The sequence below is a fragment of the Myripristis murdjan genome, chromosome 21, assembly GCF_902150065.1.
Source record: "Myripristis murdjan chromosome 21, fMyrMur1.1, whole genome shotgun sequence".
Taxonomy (NCBI): domain Eukaryota; kingdom Metazoa; phylum Chordata; class Actinopteri; order Holocentriformes; family Holocentridae; genus Myripristis; species Myripristis murdjan.
Genome location: NC_044000.1, coordinates 20,905,060 through 20,924,605, shown reverse-complemented (window position 1 = coordinate 20,924,605; position 19,546 = coordinate 20,905,060). Strand labels below are relative to the sequence as shown.

Sequence of the window (19,546 nt, the reverse complement as noted above, 5' to 3'; positions counted from 1 at the left end):
GATTAATCAATACGTTTGATTTGAAAAAGAACACAATACACTGCCTGAGAGTCTTTCAATCCTCTGGTGTCTAGCACAATCAATCCCATAATTCTTCAAAGCACAGGACTGCCCTCTGTTGGTATGCACACTGCATGGAGACAAACAGATAAACAGCCTCCTGTGCAAATTAACGAGGATGGAGTCAAACACTGCAGAATGAATGCAGAAAGCTGTTTGCTACTTGTGTAAAAGGCCAGGGAGCTAGTCAAAGCGGGACACAAGTCTTGGCAGACATACTGTTGAACTTCAAGTACCATGATTCCTTTCTCGGACGCCCAACCCTCCCCTCCACGTGTTTACATGCCCACAGTGTGATTTAATTAACAAACGCCACGCCAAAATTAAAACACACACCGCTGGCAATACAAGGGTAAGCTATGGCAAAACGTCTGTTGTGTATGAAAACTGTCACAAGTGGCGGTTAGAGCTAATGCGGCCCAAATTAACGACTGAGTGTGTAACTACCGTTAGCTTGCCGCTAGCATGCTAGCAAGAATCACTTACGACAGCTGCAAGCTAACACACACAGTTAATTTGGCATATATACTCAAAGAGGATATACTCAAACCTACTGGCACAGTGTGGTTATAAGGTAATAATGCTGAGCTAATTACCTGAGTTACCCTCGTGTTTCCACCACTCATCACCCAAGTCGTCTCCCATTTTCTTCCAGCACTGGTCTAACCAATCCAAAACTACCGCTGAGAGAGCCTGCGGCGGGTGTGTTCACAGGCAGCACGTTTCAAAATGTTACCAAGAAAGCAAGTAATGGCAAAAAAAACCCCAAAAGAAGACACTACAATGTAAGTGAACACAGGTTAACGAGGTAAAGTATACACACTTAACTAATCTTATGTGGTTAAAAGCGCTTTTTCAGCTCCTGTGATTGACATCGTAATGAGTTGGTAAATGACGCCGCATGTCAAACTGTAGTAGTGCAAACACCTGTCATGAGGTGCTTTCAGGTGAAGAGCGTAGTAGTGATGTTCCTCATGCACTAAAACAAATGGTTTAATGTCAGAACTGTGTTGAGAATAAGGGTTACAGCTGTGCAGAAAGTTGTGCAGAGATGTCAAAGTTGCAGAATGCATGAAAGTAAATGGACAATATCGAATTGTGGTTGACCAAAGTTAATCTTAATTTCAGATATTGCGATTAGGGATGCATGATAATATCAGCACGTCATGGTTATCAGCCGATATTGGCTTTAAAATGGCCTGAAATAAAAAAATTTGCCCTGGTTGTGGTCAAATTTGCCCTGGTTGTGGTTTTCAGTGAGAGCGTCATGCAGGCCTGTTCAAGGAGGATCAGTCTCACAGTTTTGTTGGAAAGATCATATTAGTGGCATTTTTTTTTTTACACAACCTAAGCTAAAGTAGTTTTCTTGCTTTGTCCAGTGAATGTGGACATTCTGAAAAGCATTGTATTCTATGTCTGCATCTGCCAGTGGGCCATCACGATAAGATTAGGCATAACAATATATTAATTCCACTACAGGAAAGACTTGATATACTCTGCAGTTAGGTGGGGAAAAGATGTCAAATATATCTGTATCGGCAGCGGCAATCGACCAAAGGAGTGAGAATATACTGGCATATCAGATACTGGCAAAAAATCCCATGTCGTGCATGTGTAATTGTGATAGTAATTATAGTTGCTCCATTAGATCCTTCCAGATCTTGTATGCAAAGAGACAAATGGACAAGAGGGGGAGAGCCGTGATTGGGGAAGCCGTCTGAGACAAACTAGCTGCAGGCGAGTTTGGTTGGAATTTCATAAACATGAATTAGGCTAATTGTGATATCCAGATGGCAGTGTGAGGTTGTGGCGGGATGTGGTAAGACTTCTACACCTGGACTTGAGAGGAGTTACCTCCATTTGGCATTTTTTGGAGGTGTAACCCTAATTACAGCAAGAATATCCACCTGCCCAGAGCCTCTTTAGACTGCCCATTGGGAGGCCTCCCCGGACAAGATTAGTGTATCTCTTTGTCTCCTTATCTAATGTACTGCGGTGTATAGGTGTTATAAAAATTCAGCCCAGGGCCCAAATGAAAGTGTAATCTGACACACTAGGGACTGAGCTCATTAAAACATATTAAACTTAACCTACTGCTCTTGTTATATGGCAACCACACCAGTGCCTGGTGCTTAATGAGAACCATGGTGCCCCCAATAAATTTCATAGAGATAATGTGATAATTACCGCATGTCTGTATTTCTGGGGCTCTAGTCTCCTATGAATTGTGTCAAATAATGTCCTCAAATATCTGTGGGAGTGTCCTGACCGCCCAAATAAAAGCACAGAGTCTGGCCTTGACTTTTCATACTGACATAGTCTTTAAGACTTTTCTCTTTTATACTTTTCTCCTGTCTCCATCTTCAAGTGGGAAGTGAGAGTGCACTAAACTGCACTGCAACATGAAATGTTTGTGGCTATTTCCTTACCTAGCTTAGGGTAACATATAATTTCTACATTATTGCAGAGATGACGAGTGTTGTACTGCCAACTGTGATAAGCAAACTTCTCTGTTGCCGCTAAAGTTTCCTTGAAATGGGCTGACACATTATGTGCTACATTATGTGTCTTGTTGGTGGCAGCGTGTAGCTGTTTCATCAGAGACAGTATCACTGAGCCATAAACCTGACTAGGCCTACCTAACTTAAGTTTTTCTGCATGCCTGCATAGACAAATTATCTCACACCTGCACACAAAGCACACCTCATCATAACGTATAAAAAGTACTTTTCTTTCAGGGAGGGAAAAGCAATCAAGACGCATCATATATGGTGGTGCATCATCCAAAAAAAGAAATAGTTTTGTTCTTTCTATCTGACATTTAATTAAAAAAAAATGAAAAAATAAAAAAAACTTTTTACATGTTATATTTGGGTAATAAACTTCAAAATTTGACCTTTTTACAAAAGACAGTTGCAATTATGCTCGCATAAAACCTCATTATTCATAACAATCATTAGGTGATGTTTCCATGGAGGGAGAGAGCAGTAGCCTGCAGTTCCCCTGAGAATGCCTCTATATCGTGTACATTACAGCACACTCATAAAAGCTTCTCTGGCATTCTCTGTCCTTATGGTAGGACTGGGTGATCTCATTATCCAGCACACAGGGAAGAAGGGAAAGTGAAAAGAAAGGAGGAGGAGGAGGAGGACATGATTGGAAAGATGCCCTCTTCTGCAGCTGTAGCGGAGAGGAGGGAGGGAGGGACAGGTCCTCTGGGAGTAATTGCATGCTTTTTTGTGTTTCTGTCAGAATAACACATTTCTGGCTGGTAGAGGCTGTGAGATGTTTGATTAAAGCTTTCCCGCAAAAAGAGAACAGGCTGATTACTGAGGAAATTATACAGGGTCAAAATAGTTATGGTGTGTAACCCTGAAAATGGAGGAAGAAAGAAAGGAACAAATCAAGAACGAGAGAAAGGAAGGATAAAGCCAACACATTGTGCTGAGGTCTGCCAGCACCCAGGCAGGACAATGGCTTCTAAATGGCAGCTTGATATGTAATTAAGCATCATCCCTGGAGAAGCCAGGCCTCTTCCTCGTTTGTCGTTGTCCATCCTTTGGCTGCGTTTCCTCCAGGAACAATATTCTTTTGAGCGGTCTTGTTCTTGAGAGAAGCCATTTTCTCCGCGTCCCTGGGAAACATGCAAATCTGCTTTTTTTTTCTATGTTAATCAACCAGTTAATTTGTAAAACAGTAATTGCATGTTTCTCCTTTTAAAAGAGGCTAATTTGTTCATGGCGATTCATAGTCACCTCATGCTTCAAAAAGTCTAGACGACAGGTCAAGTAACATTTTAGAGCATAAAGGAGAGGTTGAAACTAAACAAGCAGAAGAAATAAGACCTCTGGGCTATTCTAGAGAGGATAATGATGGCACTTGTGACAGTTTGCTCTCATTGCATTTGCAGACGCATGCGGAGAAACTAAAAAGTGTAAGGAGCGGAAAAACATACAAGATGGCTCGAAAAAGTAGTAAGAAAATGCAGAAAAAGAACGAAAGCGAAGATGAAAGTCTTTGTGATTAACGCCGGGCAGCTGTCTCTTTGGGCCTCTGTGATTGCACACTGTGGTGCATCGGTGTTAATGTGTTTATTTTGTTGTAACCAGCTGTTCCTCCACTTTCTCTTTTTAATGATCACAAGGAGATGTGTTATTTTTGGATGTCATCCTCCTCTCTGATGCCGAGTGTTTTGTTTTTTTTTCCCCTGCTAAAGATGGAAAAAGGGAGAGGGAGGATGAAGCGAGCGAGAACGGACACAAGACTAATTATGCCTTTGAAAACATTCAGTGCTAATTACTGCATTTCCACAGAGGCATTTATTTCCTACCTCGAAATATTTCCACTGTCACAAAGCTAGCCACTCTCTTCTTTACGTCAGATCGGCTCTGTGTTTCTCTTGAACTTCTTTCTTAAATTGCCCATTACAGAACTTCCATACACTCACTCTGCAGCCACTTTCCCTACATTGTGATACGATCAACCACTGGGGTTAAAGTATTCACTTCTTGTTCTTTTGTTTGGTTGTCGCTTGCTGTGGCTGCGGCAAGTTGATTATTTGCCTTTCTCTTCCCAAATCAGCAAACAGGCCAAACACATGACTATTATCTCTGAGTCTGAGACATTTGTCTTTGATTCCGAGACATTTATGGGATTGTTTATTGAATCGTAGTCTGTTCTTCCATTTTGCTATTTCTGTATGTGCAGATCCAGTTAATAGCCTGTCTCTGATTTTGTATTCCAGGTTCAAAACACTGCAGAGTAAATAACCAGAAAGTGCAGCAGTCTTTTTTTATTTTTTGTCTGTTTATTTTTCTTTACGTCACATAACCTTGTCTTATTGTCCTCATGAGTGGACAAAAAAACAATAGGAGCGATCCAAGGAGAATAAAGTATTTACATTCACCACAACAGCTCTCTCAGTGTAATGTGAGGGGCGAAAAAGGAGATGATGAATCAAAGGGAGATGAAATAAAACACACTAACTGTCATGTCGGCATGCCACAGGTAGACCAGAGGGGGTCAGCGAGGTAGCCAAAGGTCCGACAGCTAAGTGAGCAAGCGCAAATAAACAGGAAGTGACCTTGAGCTTTCCAAAACTTTACCACACCTAACTTCCCGTGTCTCTGAATTACAACTGTATTCATGAGCATCTGGCTGGGCCTGACCTGCTTGGAGGTGTACTGCATTCTAAACACTTGGCAGGTATTAATTTGTTGCAGTTGCTTTTTTGTCATTTGAGGTTTTCCGGCAGGGGTTATTGTATTTGCGCCCACACTGGGTAAAAAAAAAAAAAAAAAAAAACTGGGAACAAATTTTCACATATTTGCATAAGAAAAAAAACAACATTGATTTTCATTGTTTTGGCATGTATGCACACATATAAATGTTAGTTTGATAAATGCAGAAGACACAGAGTACCTTGCTTTTAGTGTGTTGCTGAATAAGCATCTGTGCTCAGGAAAAACCTACCTTAGTTAAATGAAAGAGAGAAAGAGAGAAAATTTACTATACTATATAATTTACTATACTATAATCTATACTTTCAGTACCATATTAAAACACATTTCTATTCATTGGCTTTTAACTCAACATGAGAGTTGTTGTCTTAAGTAGTCCTTTTTATTGTTTTTTTCATTTTTACTGTTTTGATTGTACAGCACTGTTGTTTTTAAATGCGCTTTATAAATAGATTTGAGTTGAGTGTACAGCTTCATTGTGTGGTTACGTGTGCATTGTACAGGCGGTGCACTTGTTTCTCTGAGGCCACAGATGGGATGCACAAGGTAAAGCCTTCCTGTGGACATGTCAAAGGGTTAGAAGTAAGACAGAAGGCCTCTCAGTGCAGGCATCTTTATGGAGTAGGTCCCAGTTACTGTCAACCTCACCAAATGTCTAACCACATGGGTCAGGCAAGCTCAGCTGTCAGCGATGGAGCTCGCTAGTCAACGCTCAGGGTCCGGTGGCCCTGGAGGTGCAAGCTGCTCCCTGCACCTGGTAGAAGGTTTAAGGCCACTCTCTCTGTACGCTGTAACTAGAGAAGCACCCACAGCTTTGAGGTGATAGCATATTGTCGGATTTCACTCTCCAAGTTGTGTGCTGGCATTTCAAAATATCTTAAGTTCATTGCTCATTTCGGGAAAGTTCTGCACAATTCCAAAGATGAGAAGCCACAGCTGAGGAGTTGCTGCTTTTTTAGGAGAGATGTTGGGATAGTGCTGCAAGCCTTGCACGTTTTATACTTCAATGAAAATAGTGTCCTTGCACGTGAAGTGACTCTATTTGAGACGTATTTGGAGTTGATAAGGGTCACTGCGTAGGTATCCCATCCCTGCCCAAGAATCTCAACTTCACATCAGGTCTGTGTGAAATCAAATAAAGCAGAAATGCAAAAAAAAAAAGTCTGCATGATCAACCCTTTGGCAAGCATTTACGTTTGCATTGTGTTCAAAGATGTGCTTTGGAAGCTTTTTTGATATCAAAATACCAAAATGTCAATGCAAAAGTTTGGTGATATTGTATCAAATGTAGCCCCTTTTTATCTGACAGCAGACAAAGATAAGTAGAATGTGCTGACGAAAACAATCTAGAAGTCTCAAAACTGATGTTTTTTTCGGAGATATGTCATAGACAAAATTGTCAGAATTATTCTCGACGCCACATTTGTTTCAACAGATGGCACGGAGTAGGAGTAAAAATGAAGATATTAGCTGCCATGTGTGAATCCGCTGACTACACGGACAGGGGCGACTCGACAGCGTGAGCAGAGTGATGTTGACAATTTGCCCCCTTCCTAATTAGAATGGTAAGTGACAGGGGTGATTGTTGTTAACCGCAGAAATGACATTGCTAAAGAGCACAGGGCCATCCACACAGCTGGAAGCTCAGTGACACATACATCGCCATGGTAACACTGTCAGGCAGAGGGACACGAAGGCACAAAACAAGGTGAGAGGGGACTTATGGGTAATGCACCTGTCAGATAGGACCTTGCTGCCTGTGTGGTGTTCAGTGACTCAACAGAGGCTGGCCGGGACAATGGGGAAATGAACAAATGCCCGTGGCGTTGGGTAATGAGACCTCCGGCATCGCGACTCCTTACCAGCTGGTCACTGCCCCCGGAATGAAACTGCAGATAAAGTTAATGAAATGTCATTTTTGATCCCCCAAAACTTTCTTTTTTTGGGGGGGGATGGAAGAGGGGCTATTTTCCCCCTAAATTATTATTCTGTCTTTGAGTGCCACATCCTCAAATCTGAAAACACACACAGCCCTGTTCCCGTTGTAATGGCATTTCAGATTCCCGCTGCCAGTGCAATAAGATCCTGAGTGACACATGCAAATGAGGACTGTAATATCATGCCAAGGAAGACCCCCTGCTCCCCCTCCCACCCTCCAGCACAACAACAAGACGGAGAATAACTTCATAATCTTCATTATTAATCGCCATTTCTGGAAAAGTCCATCAAATATCACTTCGCAAACAATCCCCTTGCATTTACTCAGTCTTGGAGTTATTTGGATGTGCACTGTGAGTGTTTGCTCAACAAACCTTGGAGTTAATTGTGTTGTTATCTCAATTTTCCACAAGTTTCAATATTTGTTTCCCTTAGAATAAATTCTTGAAATGGAACTTTATGAAGTAGATTACCGTGTTTTTTTTTTCTTTTTCCCTCTGTAGAAGTGTCTGAAAATGACCAGAATGTATAGAGCTGAGCCAATATGCATGCACACACACCACTCACCACCACCACCACCACCACCGGAGAGGTATCAAATTGTTTTCTTGCCAACCTGTCAAAACAACCTGAAATACTAACCATGTAGCCTGATGCCTCCAAGGCAACAAACCTACAGAACTGCATGAGCAAGCTCAATGTCAAGCTATGAGTAGCGATCACTGAGGAACTAAATGTGAATATTGAATTAAACCTAAGCCGAGAAATGAGAGTGCGCCAAAGGTCTGCCTCTATCGACTGTCAGTCTACGGTACAGATCTGACATTTACACAAATTTGATTCACTCCATTGTTGCAGACCTTTGTATCGTTCACAGTTGTGAAACTGTTCATGCATGAATTTTAACATATCTGTTAATCATAACATGGTAAGCATTGCTTTTTGGAAAGATGACAAAGTAGTAAATAGAAAATGGCGTAGTCATGATCAATACATTTTCAAAATAATATTTCGCTTTCTAGATGCTGACTTATGGGATACCATTGCATACCACTGCATTTCAAAAGTACGGCTGACTTTAAAAAGCTCTGGAATATAATCAATCAACTGTATGTGCTTCATTAAAGAATTTTATTAAAATGTTTTTGTTTTGTTTTTCTAAGTTGTACATTTTTTTTTTTATTTGTAAAAATGGAGAGCAATCTGCAAAAAATGCTCCATATGTCTGTATCAGCAGGCTTATAAACCTATTGAACTGAGAGACTCTGTTCAGCCTTTAGTGTAGCAGTTTTCCTCTTGTGTAATGTTGCCTACATGGTGGGCTAATGGATTGAGAGATGTCGAGGCTCTGAGCGTGCAAAACAGCCCACAATGATTACACTGCTGCCACTGAGCACAAAGATGCAGATAGGGATCGTTGGGGGTTTTCACTTAATAACCGCCTCTAGAGGTCAATGGGAAAATGGATGGAAGATTCCCTACCTTAAAATAAACCATGTATACTGCAGTGTAAGGGTGTAGTACTGTTATGGTTAGAGGCTATTTATTCCCTCCGAGGCTGCATTTGTGCTGCAGCTTGAGATATGGTATGAGCTGAAAATGAGCATAATGATTTGGAATTTTTAAAACCATGGATGGGAAGAGACATGCATCCTCAATTACTGTAGTTTGTGCGAACCGCAGTACCACAAGCTCATGACATCTAAACATGATCAAAAATTTCCCTGTGTTTCAAATGGGCCTAATAAACTATTCCACCCCTCACCCATCCGAGAAAAGCTGAAGTGTTTGATTGCAAAAGCAGAAAAAGAGCCTCAACAGTGCAAGTACAGAATTGATTTGACATAGAATATTAGTTAAATCTGCAGAAATTGTACTTTATAGGTGCAGTATGTGAAATGCCAGGCCCAGTTTGGCTATACTTGTACATATACACTGAAGTGAGGAGCATTTGGAATATATTTTCCAAATGCTCCTCACTTCAGTCAGTCAAGTTTACATGCACAAAATACTGGCTCTAATACTAGCTCAGTATGATTTCACTGCATGCATATGACTATGTGACTACATACAGTATATATTCCTCACTAATGTAGCTTTCACAAGTTAAGTCAAAGTGGTTTATATTTTATCTTTAGCTTTAAGACAATAGTAGGCGCTTAATTGAATATAATTGCCCATTTTCATATCTATATCATCTATATACATATATAATGTATGATATTACAGCTAAGGAATACAGTTAACTCAGTCAGTTTCTATTGCACATTTTAGAGAAAAAAATCCTCATAATTAATTTATTACTACACTGATGCATTTATATCATAAACATCAGTTAATATATATATATATATATACATATATATATGGATATGCTTTCTATGGCTGCTTCTGTACGCACCCCCAACACTGTATACTGTATACTTTATGTAAATAAGTAATCATTCACGGATGCATGGGCTTAGTGAGATATCACACGTGGGGATGATGAGACAGGGGATGAAAGAATGAGGAGAATGCAAGAGGAGATGAGAGGAGCGGAGAGAGGAGGAAGATGGAGTTTGACTAGGAGCAAAGCAGTAAGAGGGTAAGTCATGATGTCCCGGAGGTTATGAATAAAAGAAGAAAAGAATAGTTAGGGCGTTTCTCAGCCCAGTACAGAACGTCACAGTGTGGATATCAAAGAGATTAGTAACATTGAACCACATCTCTCTCTCTCTCTCTCTCTCTCTCTCTCTCTGCCTCACTCTCTGTCTGTCTGTCTGTATTGCATCTCTTTCTCTGTACACACACACAATTCTTTGTTCTGTTTGCTTTACTCACTCCTTTTTTTCTCTCATTCTGCATATCTCAGAGAAAAATATGTGTATACAAACACACACGCCCATACACACACTGTGTAGATCATTTGAGCATTAGTATGGTTGCCTTGTAAGACCATTCACCAGGGGGAATTTGCTTGGTGCAAATTAGGTTGGATCTCATCCTTAGAGAAGCTATTAGCCCCTCATTCCCTCCCTTTAAAAGTGTGTGTGTGTGTATTTGTGTGTGCGTGAGTGTGCGCGTATGTGATCTTATCAAGGAATTTCCACTCCCAGTACATCATGTTCTCTTCATCAGGACAGGGAAATGAGGGAATGTGAAACTTCTCTCATCTGCACCAGAATTAACTAACATCACTGACAAAGACAAAATACCACGGCGAACAACATTATTAAGGCTTGTTGTATTGTTACACTGTACTGACATAGAATAAAGGCTGCTCGTGCTTTTGCTTTACATTTACACACTTCATTCTTCAGTAATGCTGAGCGCGGGACTGGAGAAGGAAGAAGGAAATCCTTTATTCAGCAGCAATTCATTTTCTGATTGTGATGGAGATAGTGCCTGTGAGAGACCACGTTGTGGTTTTTAAAAAGCTGTTCTTAAGAGGAAGATTCATCTTGTCACTGTTCTCTGCAGGTCCTCACAGCTTATTACCATTTTACAACCAGTTCCTGAGCAGCTGTTTCCATTGATAACAAATTGATTTATTTGCCTGTAATTGTATGAAGATGGAAGGACCCCAAACACATGCAGACAACATGTCGCACTTGTAACGGCTGTGTATCTCCCGCCTGATTCGGAGAGAGTGCTATCTGGTCCACAGTCTACCTGTGAAACAATCCTGTGAATGTTATCTGAGTCCCTGCATTGAAAATGTTGAGTATCATGCAATATTTTTCCATGTCAACTACAAATTTCATCTCTGGAAATGTTCCACAAGCACTTGCTGTTGAGAGGAGAGTTTTACAATTAGCTTCACAATAGGTTTTATTATTCTGCTGTTCTGCTGTCGCTGGTGATAAGAATAGGAAATGCAGACTGCCAGCAGAATCTAACTGGAAATGGTGCAGCATCTCCACAGTGTCGTCAAAATAATTGAAACGGCAGCTTCAAGCCCCCCTCAGTGATGGTAGCACTGTAATATTGCTTTGTCTGATGTGGCTTTGCTGCATTAATCTCCTAGAAGGCAAAGTCAATGCAAGTCACTCCTGACATAATTAATTTAAATGACCTCAGACGCTGCTTCAGAATCTCCCATAAATGCTCATCCTCGAAGACAATAGCAGCATCAAGAAAATGATTAAGTTAATAATATAAATGGTTATATTAGTAATGGTTTTGAAATTGTCTTTTGTGTAGGGATGAATGAACTGATGCCATGTGAAGATATGTGCACCACTCCACCCAAAGCGTTTCGCAGTGAGACTTTTTTGTTGTTGTTTTCACACATTAATGAAATCCTGTCAGTCTCTCTGGAGGGTGAGGAATACAAAGAACTGTGCCCAGGATTGGTTTGATCCTTCCCCCAATATTTCATTATTTGTAGAAGAGGAGCTCATTCCCAAAGCAATATATATCATTTTATGGGGGGAAAAATATTACCCGAAGTTCATTGTTCAGAATCTTAAAAATATAAAGGATCTTGTCCACCAAGTTACCTACACACACACACACACACACACACACAAAAACATCATTTGTTTGGATTTTGTGCAACCAATCACCTTCCAGAGGAGCTGTCACTTTTTTTCAAATCGTGGATATATCATTTTGAAACAAAACTAATTTCAAGCTACCTTCTCCCTCCTTTGGTTAACGGGGGTCTTTATGGATGATAAAAGATACCTTTCTGCTGCACTGACAAACTGTAACTAATCATGTCAGATTAGTATATTGGCTGGAAGGAAGTGTAGATGGAAAGAGGGATGGCTTGGCAGCGAGGCTGGAAAAAATGATTTTGGGGAATTGAATTGCTGTTTTATTTCCCATTCAGCAAGTACCACTGGAGGTACAGGTAGTTCATTTGCATTACCACCAGTAGATGGAGCTGAGATCCTCTCGATGCTCTGGGTAGCTCTGCAGAGCGTGTGCATCACCGTGTGTGACTGTACATGAGTGTGCATGTCTGCTGCATGTGAGCATTTGTGCATGTAGGTATTTACAACCAGATATAATTTAATGAACATTTTTTCAACAGGGCAGATGTACATTTACAAACTGAGAAACGTATCTGTGTGTGTTTGTGCATAGTTAAGCAGTTTCAGTTCTTCGAGGTCCATCTCGTTAGCAGCATAGATGCAGGAGTTTTCTTCTTTGAAATGTTTACTTTTGTTTGAGGTCAGGGGAGGACAGGGCCCTGTACTATGAGATAGACTTTTTTAAGCAGCGTCTCTTCAGGCCCCTGTGGTGAACTGGCACTTCAGAAGCTGGGTTAGGGGGATGAGTTGGGGGGTTAGTTCCGCACAGTGGGAACAGAGTTGGCTTTGGACGCAGGGTAAGCATGCCTCTCTTTTCTTTTTGCCTCATATTCTGTCTTCCTCTCTCATGTAGACCCCGTTTCCTCTCCCCTTTCTGTGTCCCTCTTTAGTTTTCCTATCAGCCCTCTGGCCTTGAGGAGCATCTGTGCCCCTCCTCATTTCCCATATGCCCCGTGCCTCTAAGCCAGGCCCCCAACACTGGAGCCAATCACTTATTCATCAGCAACATGAATTAACAATTGTTCATTTTCCATCCCACCAACCTGATGGTTGATTTTACTCCTGACCTGCTTCCGGTCTGCACAGGATTGTTTGCACATCACGCAAACACACAGATGGCGCATGGTAAGTGGGAACCTCAACATGTCAACGCAGAAACAAATTATCAACAGGCAACAGCCAAGACACATATAGCAAACTGGCCAGCTCAGACTGCAACGTGTAGGAGCTGAGAATCTGAGCCCTGTTGCACTAGACATAGAGGACAGTATTTTATGACAGCCATTCAAGATGTATGTCCAAAAATTACCCAAAACATCTTATTTTTGACAGGCTGGTTTGACAGAGATTACAAATCGAGTTGGGATTCAGAGAGACATCTTGTTTGAATTAAACAAAAAGAACCCCGTCTAAGGCCACAGTCCAGGTTACAAGGTTATCAACATATCACTGACCTAGACAAAAAAAAAAACAAAAAAAAACATAGCTGCCATCCCTGCTTCACTTTCTGAGGCAACACTTTTTTTTAACGAAACATCAAAGGTGGAGCGAATAGACACAGTGAGAATCAAATTCATGCATCCCAGAGGTGCCTTTGAATAGATGGGAGCCTGCACTCTGGAAAACTACACTACAGGATATGAATGGTAATTGGCTGATTGCCCTCCTTGGTGTCACAGTGATTTTGCTGACAAATGTAACATGTGGCCAGTAAGAAGTAATTATTAATCTGGAAGAAGACAATGCCCTTCTTATACACCCGGCAGTGCTTTGCTTCAGCTGCACTAGAGAACAGTGTGCGCTTGCTGCTATCTGTTTGCATCTGTCCTGATACATGATGTTTATGTGTGGCTGATGAAAGAGAGTGTCTGTCTTTCTGTATGACAGCGGAAGACCTAGCTCAAGGACATGGTTCAAAGCGTTGCCAGGTATCAGTCAGGCCCTTTGATGCCTCTTCTCCTCACCTTTCTGAAAGGATAGACGAGAAAGAAGAGGAGGAGCTGGCTGGAGAATCACTGTTTTTACATTTTTCCGTGCATTGAGCAGTGTTTACCTTGCTGGGAATTAAATTGCTCTCAGCCATGAGAGAAACTGTTCCCTTGAAGTGAACTGTCTTCAAAGCCTCTCCCCCACTTTTCATGCATTCTGTTCCTCGCCCCGGAACCCCCGCTTTGTGCTGTTTAACCTCTCCAAACAACCCTCCCCCACCCCATCCACCACCTGCAATACACACACACCTCCATCGCAGCATTTTTAAAGGCAGGCTAGTGCCGCCCAGAGCCACATTAGCATGGCAAACTCGGCTTGACAGCAGTTTTGCTACAGTGCTGTTAGTGATGGAGTGAATATGCTCAGAGTTTGGGCTGCTCTGGGGGAAAGCGGTTCCCTCCAAAGTGTGTTATCATGTAGCCCCGGGTGGAGCTGGAGGGAGGGTGGGGGGGTTGTATGATGGGGAGGGGAGTAGGAATGAGAAAATGGAGAGTGGCTGTGGATAGAGACTGGAGGTGAACTAAACTGCAGTTCAAAGCTGCAGAACGTGACTATAAGCTGAGAGAGAGAAAGAGAGTTGAGGAGGCTCTGGTATGCAGGGAGAGCACAGGGGAGTTTGGTTGTGGTGTGTGTTGAAGTGAATGGGCCCTGGCTGGTTGACAGTCACTCCACACACAAGTTTGAGTGAGAGAGGAGGCGACAGTGCTGGACTTATTGAATAAGACAGAGAGAACGCTACAATCAGCTCCTCCCCTCCTGTGAGAGAGAGCAAAATCACATGGAATAAATGGGTAGTGCACAGAATGCTGCCTCTGCAGCATACACACATCCCCTGGCTGCATGAAACACATAATGTCTATTACAAGTATTACCATTCACAATCCCTCCTGTTGAATCATTACTATTCAGGCTAACTGCTATAAACATGCTGGTATTAACTAATAATCTCCAGCAGGAGGGCTCCTACCACAAAAGGTCTATAATTTAAAAAAGAAAAAGAGGTCTTAATGTCTTCAGTGTAAATTCACCTGATATGTCCCTGTTAACATCTTTCCATAACATACTCTAGGTTGGATTTATTCTTCTTGGAAAAGCCAACAGCTATTAGACCCTATTCTCTTCTTTCCATTCTTTTTTTAAGGTACACTATGCAATATTTCTGACTGCTGATTTAAGTCACGACCCTTTCTATGTATGTAAGCATGCAATTTGGTTGTCAAGTCTGCATGGCTCTTACCATCATATCATTATGTATTACATGTTTATTCCACTTTTTTGTCACTTAAGTCTAAAGGTTCTCCCTTAAACCTTCCCTCAGTTTTGCATAATGCACCTATAAAGTAGAAGTGAAAAAAATAGGCCTCTGAATGATTTCAGCCCATGTGTCTGGCAGGCAAAGAGATGTGTAACATTACTGAAAACATCCTAAGAGCTTCCCCACAGCTTCAGATTCTGCAATTCTGCAAAGCATGCCATCTTTCATATTAGGACATGTTAGAGCCTTTCTGCCACCATTGCAGTATCAGTGTGTAGATACAGGTGTATGTGTGCAGTAATTATATGTATACGGTAGCTGTATGTGGGTGTATATAAACGTATACATGAGTGTATGTATCTCTGTTGTAGATGTGCAATGTGCAGCAATAAAATCTGTAATGTGTAATTCTAATTTGAAATTGGAAACTTGGTAAATTTGATGGCAGTGAGAGGTAACTGCTATAAAAATTGGATCTTAAAGGTTGACTGTACTTGTAGTTTCAGTCCTTTTCCACCAGTCCCTTTAGTTTGAACAATATAGTGCACTGGACAGAAGGAGCAGTGGTGAAGCAACAATAAAATCACCCCTTTTATGTATGAGTCCACCTACAGCACAACACTGCAAAACATCCGATGGTGTCCACCTACTTTAGATTTTTTTTTTTTTTTTGAAGACAATTTGTCATAAGGCTGTAGCTGGCCTCAAATGCAGACCAAGGCAGACAGGAGTGATGAAACACAGATTTATTTGATAAACAGACTGGGAAGGTGAAGAAGGCGGCTGGCTGGCTGGTGCGGCTGCAGTCTTTGTGGCAGAGCAACAACGATGCGGCAGGGACTGGTGCCTGCTGCAGGGTTTATGGTGACAAGATGACTGGCAGGTGTACAGGGAGAGAGACACAGGGACACACCCACACCACACTGGAGGACAGAAGAAAACTCAAGGGAACACCAAGTCCAGAAATTGTTGATTGTTGGCACATTTTTTCACTGCAGCCATTTTGACTTGAAATAGTAGGGTAAACACGGGTCTTACTGATGGCATTAATTAAGGCTCCATTCCATTTAGGTGTAACAGAGCCATTCCAGTGAGTCAGCATGCACAGCACCAGGGCCACTTGCTCTGTTACACCTAAATGGAACTGAACCATAATTAATGTCATCAGTAACACTCATGTTTACCCCACTATTTCAACTCAAAGTGGCGGCTGTGAATTGTTTTATATGAAGGGACGCCAAAGGGATGAGAGAGGCAAAAGATCTGAATCCTTCCTTGAAGTTTTGATTGATCACTTTCAGGATGCCTTTTTCCAAATGCAGGCCTTGTTTTTCATTTGATCAAACATCCCTGAGTAGTGTAACAGTATTATCATTGTGTTAAGCTAGAAATCTCCATGTTTATGCCATAATAGCAAACCTGCAAATATGACTGAACAAAAACCTGGGATTGCTACTAAAATGGTCTCTGTTGTTTCCCTTTTGTTCCTGCTGAAGGTGTTGAAGTGGTGAGATTGAATCTGCTAAAAGGGAAGGTTGCCAACACTTTCCCAGCTCAGTTTCTGTAATATTATTGCCATGAGGTTAGCACCTTTAACCGGTAACATGAACATGTAGCTCATTTTGATGGCTCAGTTATTCAAGATTCTGAAATAATGTCACCCCCCCACACCCCCATCCCCACCCCAACCCCCCCAGTTACCTATAACATTTTTGTAATCTCCTCATCACTCTCGTCTGTAATTATTTTCTTGTCGGAGAAAGTGCAGGAAAGGAAAATGACATCTTTTCACAGATGGGAGGAGAGGAGAGAGACACAACCTGTTAAACTGTCTAATCAATTTCAGCAATCAGTTGTTGGAGATATTTATTAATATACAGTCTCGATACAACTATGCTGCAGCTGCAATCTTTTTTCGTCTTCATTATTGTAGCAACAAGCCAGGAGCCAGGTGTTCATGCTGGCAGGGAACAGAAGTACAAGGCTTCACTGCAATAGAGAACAATTACTAGCATCTCCACTCAACTTCAAAGCTCTCTACATCATTAAAAACAGGTACTGCAACCTGTATCTAATATTGCAAGCTACCCAGCTGAAGTCTCCACGCAATGAAGATGAACCTATAGATTACATCAACCAAACACATTTACAAGAGAGGGTTCAACAGTAGAAGAGCTTTGCCTTAGAGAAGGTAAACACACACACATGGGTTTCCTGTGAGTCTGCCTTTAAGTGGGCACTCTGCCCATTCAATTCATTTACAAGTGAGAGGATGCTTCACCCTCGCTGACCCATTCTCACTGAGACTTAAGCCCACCTGTTTCCATGGCAGCACACAGTGAACTTCCTGCAGAGCCTGGGGGGGTCACTTGGTGTGCCATTATTCACCCGGTGACATCATCATTATGGGACGATAGGTACAAGTTGCTGCCAGCTGGGCTGTCTTGCGTTGCCTGTGGTGAAGGAATGCCGTTATAGATCTGTAAACACAAATAAAAGGCTGATTAAACATTCTCATTACCCCCAAACCACCGCAGGATATGTAGAACAAAGTAACGCTGACGAGTTTGTATGCTATATTTAAGCAAATATTATTTTGAAGGTGAAAGTGAAGAGAAGTAATACCATATTCCTGAACTGAACTGCACTGTTGGCATAGGTACTTTCACAGAGAGGTATATTACATAATACATTAAATTTGATTTGCCCCTCAATGTTAGAAGAACAATTAAGACTTTTCTATATGTTGGTCATCAATTTGGAATTTGGAGTTGGAATTATCCATCAGCGCCACTGAAATATTGTTTCCCGTCTCCATAATTAAAAGTGCACAATGTAAAATTGCTGAGAGACCCTTTAGATTCAACTAACCAAAAAAAAAAAAAAAAACGGAATAACCATGTAATTTGATGCATGAGTCTACATGGTTTTCATTATCAACCCAATTGCCCTGACAGATGCTTATTCCTCATTTTTGGCCAGTTGAGCCTAACGGGTCCTCCCTTAAATCAGCGCTCGACAATTTTGCATAGTGCACCTTTAACTCCATGTGTGTATTTTCACAAAATGAAGTTTTGAAGCCATGATGTCACAGTTACATTAAAATTCATTCTAACAAATTTTCCTAGGATGCTGAGTCATTTTACACTTTGATTTCACAAAAGCATTTTGTTAAAATGACTTAGTACATTACTCATCAAAGCGATGAGCAGCTGATGTAATGAGTTGCCTGTAGAATACTTGCTGTATCATTGTGAATGGTGAATCACGCTGGCCTGACTCACGAGGAGTCTATTAGATGGTTTCTACCCTCCTGTCTCACAAAGGCCTAGCTGGACTCCAAGCAGATATTGGTGAATTATTAGTGCTGTCTGAGTCAGTATCTCACAAACTTTGTAAAGTTTGTGGCTGTGTAAACAAACCATTCTGAGGGGTTCGGCTTCAGAAATATTGGTGTGCTGTCAGTGGCTATAACCATGTTTGTATATCATAAATATAGGTAGTGGCAGTCATGTGGGATATAGTAAAATGATGATGAAGGAGAGTGAAAAAATATATATATAAAGATTGATGGTATATGTGTATCTTTTCCTCGCTACCTCTCCATCTCTCTTATCTCACAATCTATCTCTCTCTTTTGCTCCTCTACAGTTATGAAGTGGCCCTTAGGGGGTCACATCATCTGTCCTTCCAAATATCCTGTTTGTTTATTACATCCATTGACGTAAAATAGAAAATACACTCATAAAATACCAGGCACACAGATGGACAGAGAAATATAAAATAAAGTTTGGATGGGCTCACCACTCAAATCTGGGACTTCAAAGACCTTTTTTTTCCTACAGTGGTTTTAATGAAGCCTTCTCTGAGGGGAGCAGGCAGCGAGACTCTCTTTATTAGAGCACAGCCACTAAGGGCCCCCTATGGACCCACATAACAAAGTGTGTCATTAAAAATTAACTTTGGGTGGAAGAGACTTAGCCACAGAGGAGAGGGGGAGAGCAAGCTGAGATCAGCCAGGCCTGCAGCTCCAAGGGCTGGGGGACGACCACAGTGTGGCAGAGCTAAGCTCCAGCTTCTTATCAGGGCCAGGCTACGCCCAAAGCCGATTCTCTCACAGGACTTTTTGTGACCACAATGAACCAAAGCTGGGGGCTGTCCAAACCAGACTGATGACTATCGTATTTAGTCTACTTTTTGGGATTAAAGCACGCACAATAGAAATGGGCTACTGCTGCAGCTTTTTTTGCCTTGTCCTTTCTTTATGTCTTTTTGCACCCAAAGTTTTGTTTAATGCGCCTTTCAAGACTTGAATCTGAAGAATCATCATTAAAGAAAAATCGCTCAACCCTCTGTAAAAATTCAGCCTTCAGTCTGTCAAATATCCACTCAAGTTCATGGAACCTTAAAACACACTGCAGTTATTACTCATAATTCTACCTCAGCTACTCCCAAACTATTGAAGTTAACAATGCCAGTGCTTTTTACAGCACCAGAAAAGCATAAAATGTCCATCGGATTTCTCCAAACAGCTCGTGCAA

At 41.4% G+C, this 19,546-nt stretch overlaps 1 protein-coding gene and 1 long non-coding RNA gene across 4 annotated transcripts in view; one reads left to right on the top strand and one right to left on the bottom strand.

Moving 5' to 3' along the window:
* Window positions 1–897, bottom strand: part of cmss1 (cms1 ribosomal small subunit homolog) — a 34,726-nt gene extending 33,829 nt beyond the window's left edge. Inside the window, exon 1 of one of the 2 annotated variants that reach the window (XM_030080407.1) lies at window positions 657–897. In XM_030080407.1, the coding sequence (XP_029936267.1) occupies window positions 657–705 (49 nt within the window). In that variant the 5' untranslated portion in view covers window positions 706–897. The remainder of the gene's footprint in view (window positions 1–656) is intronic. The other variant, XM_030080406.1, reaches the window with a different exon arrangement.
* LOC115379632 (uncharacterized) lies at window positions 253–7,706 on the top strand. Of its 2 annotated transcripts, XR_003930263.1 has the most exons (4): window positions 254–412; window positions 716–845; window positions 6,736–6,865; window positions 7,360–7,703. It is a non-coding gene; the product is annotated as an uncharacterized LOC115379632 (long non-coding RNA). The 2 variants fall into 2 exon arrangements; XR_003930262.1 differs by having other exon boundaries at window positions 253–412; window positions 6,736–7,706.
* The last annotated feature ends 11,840 nt before the right edge of the window (window positions 7,707–19,546 follow it).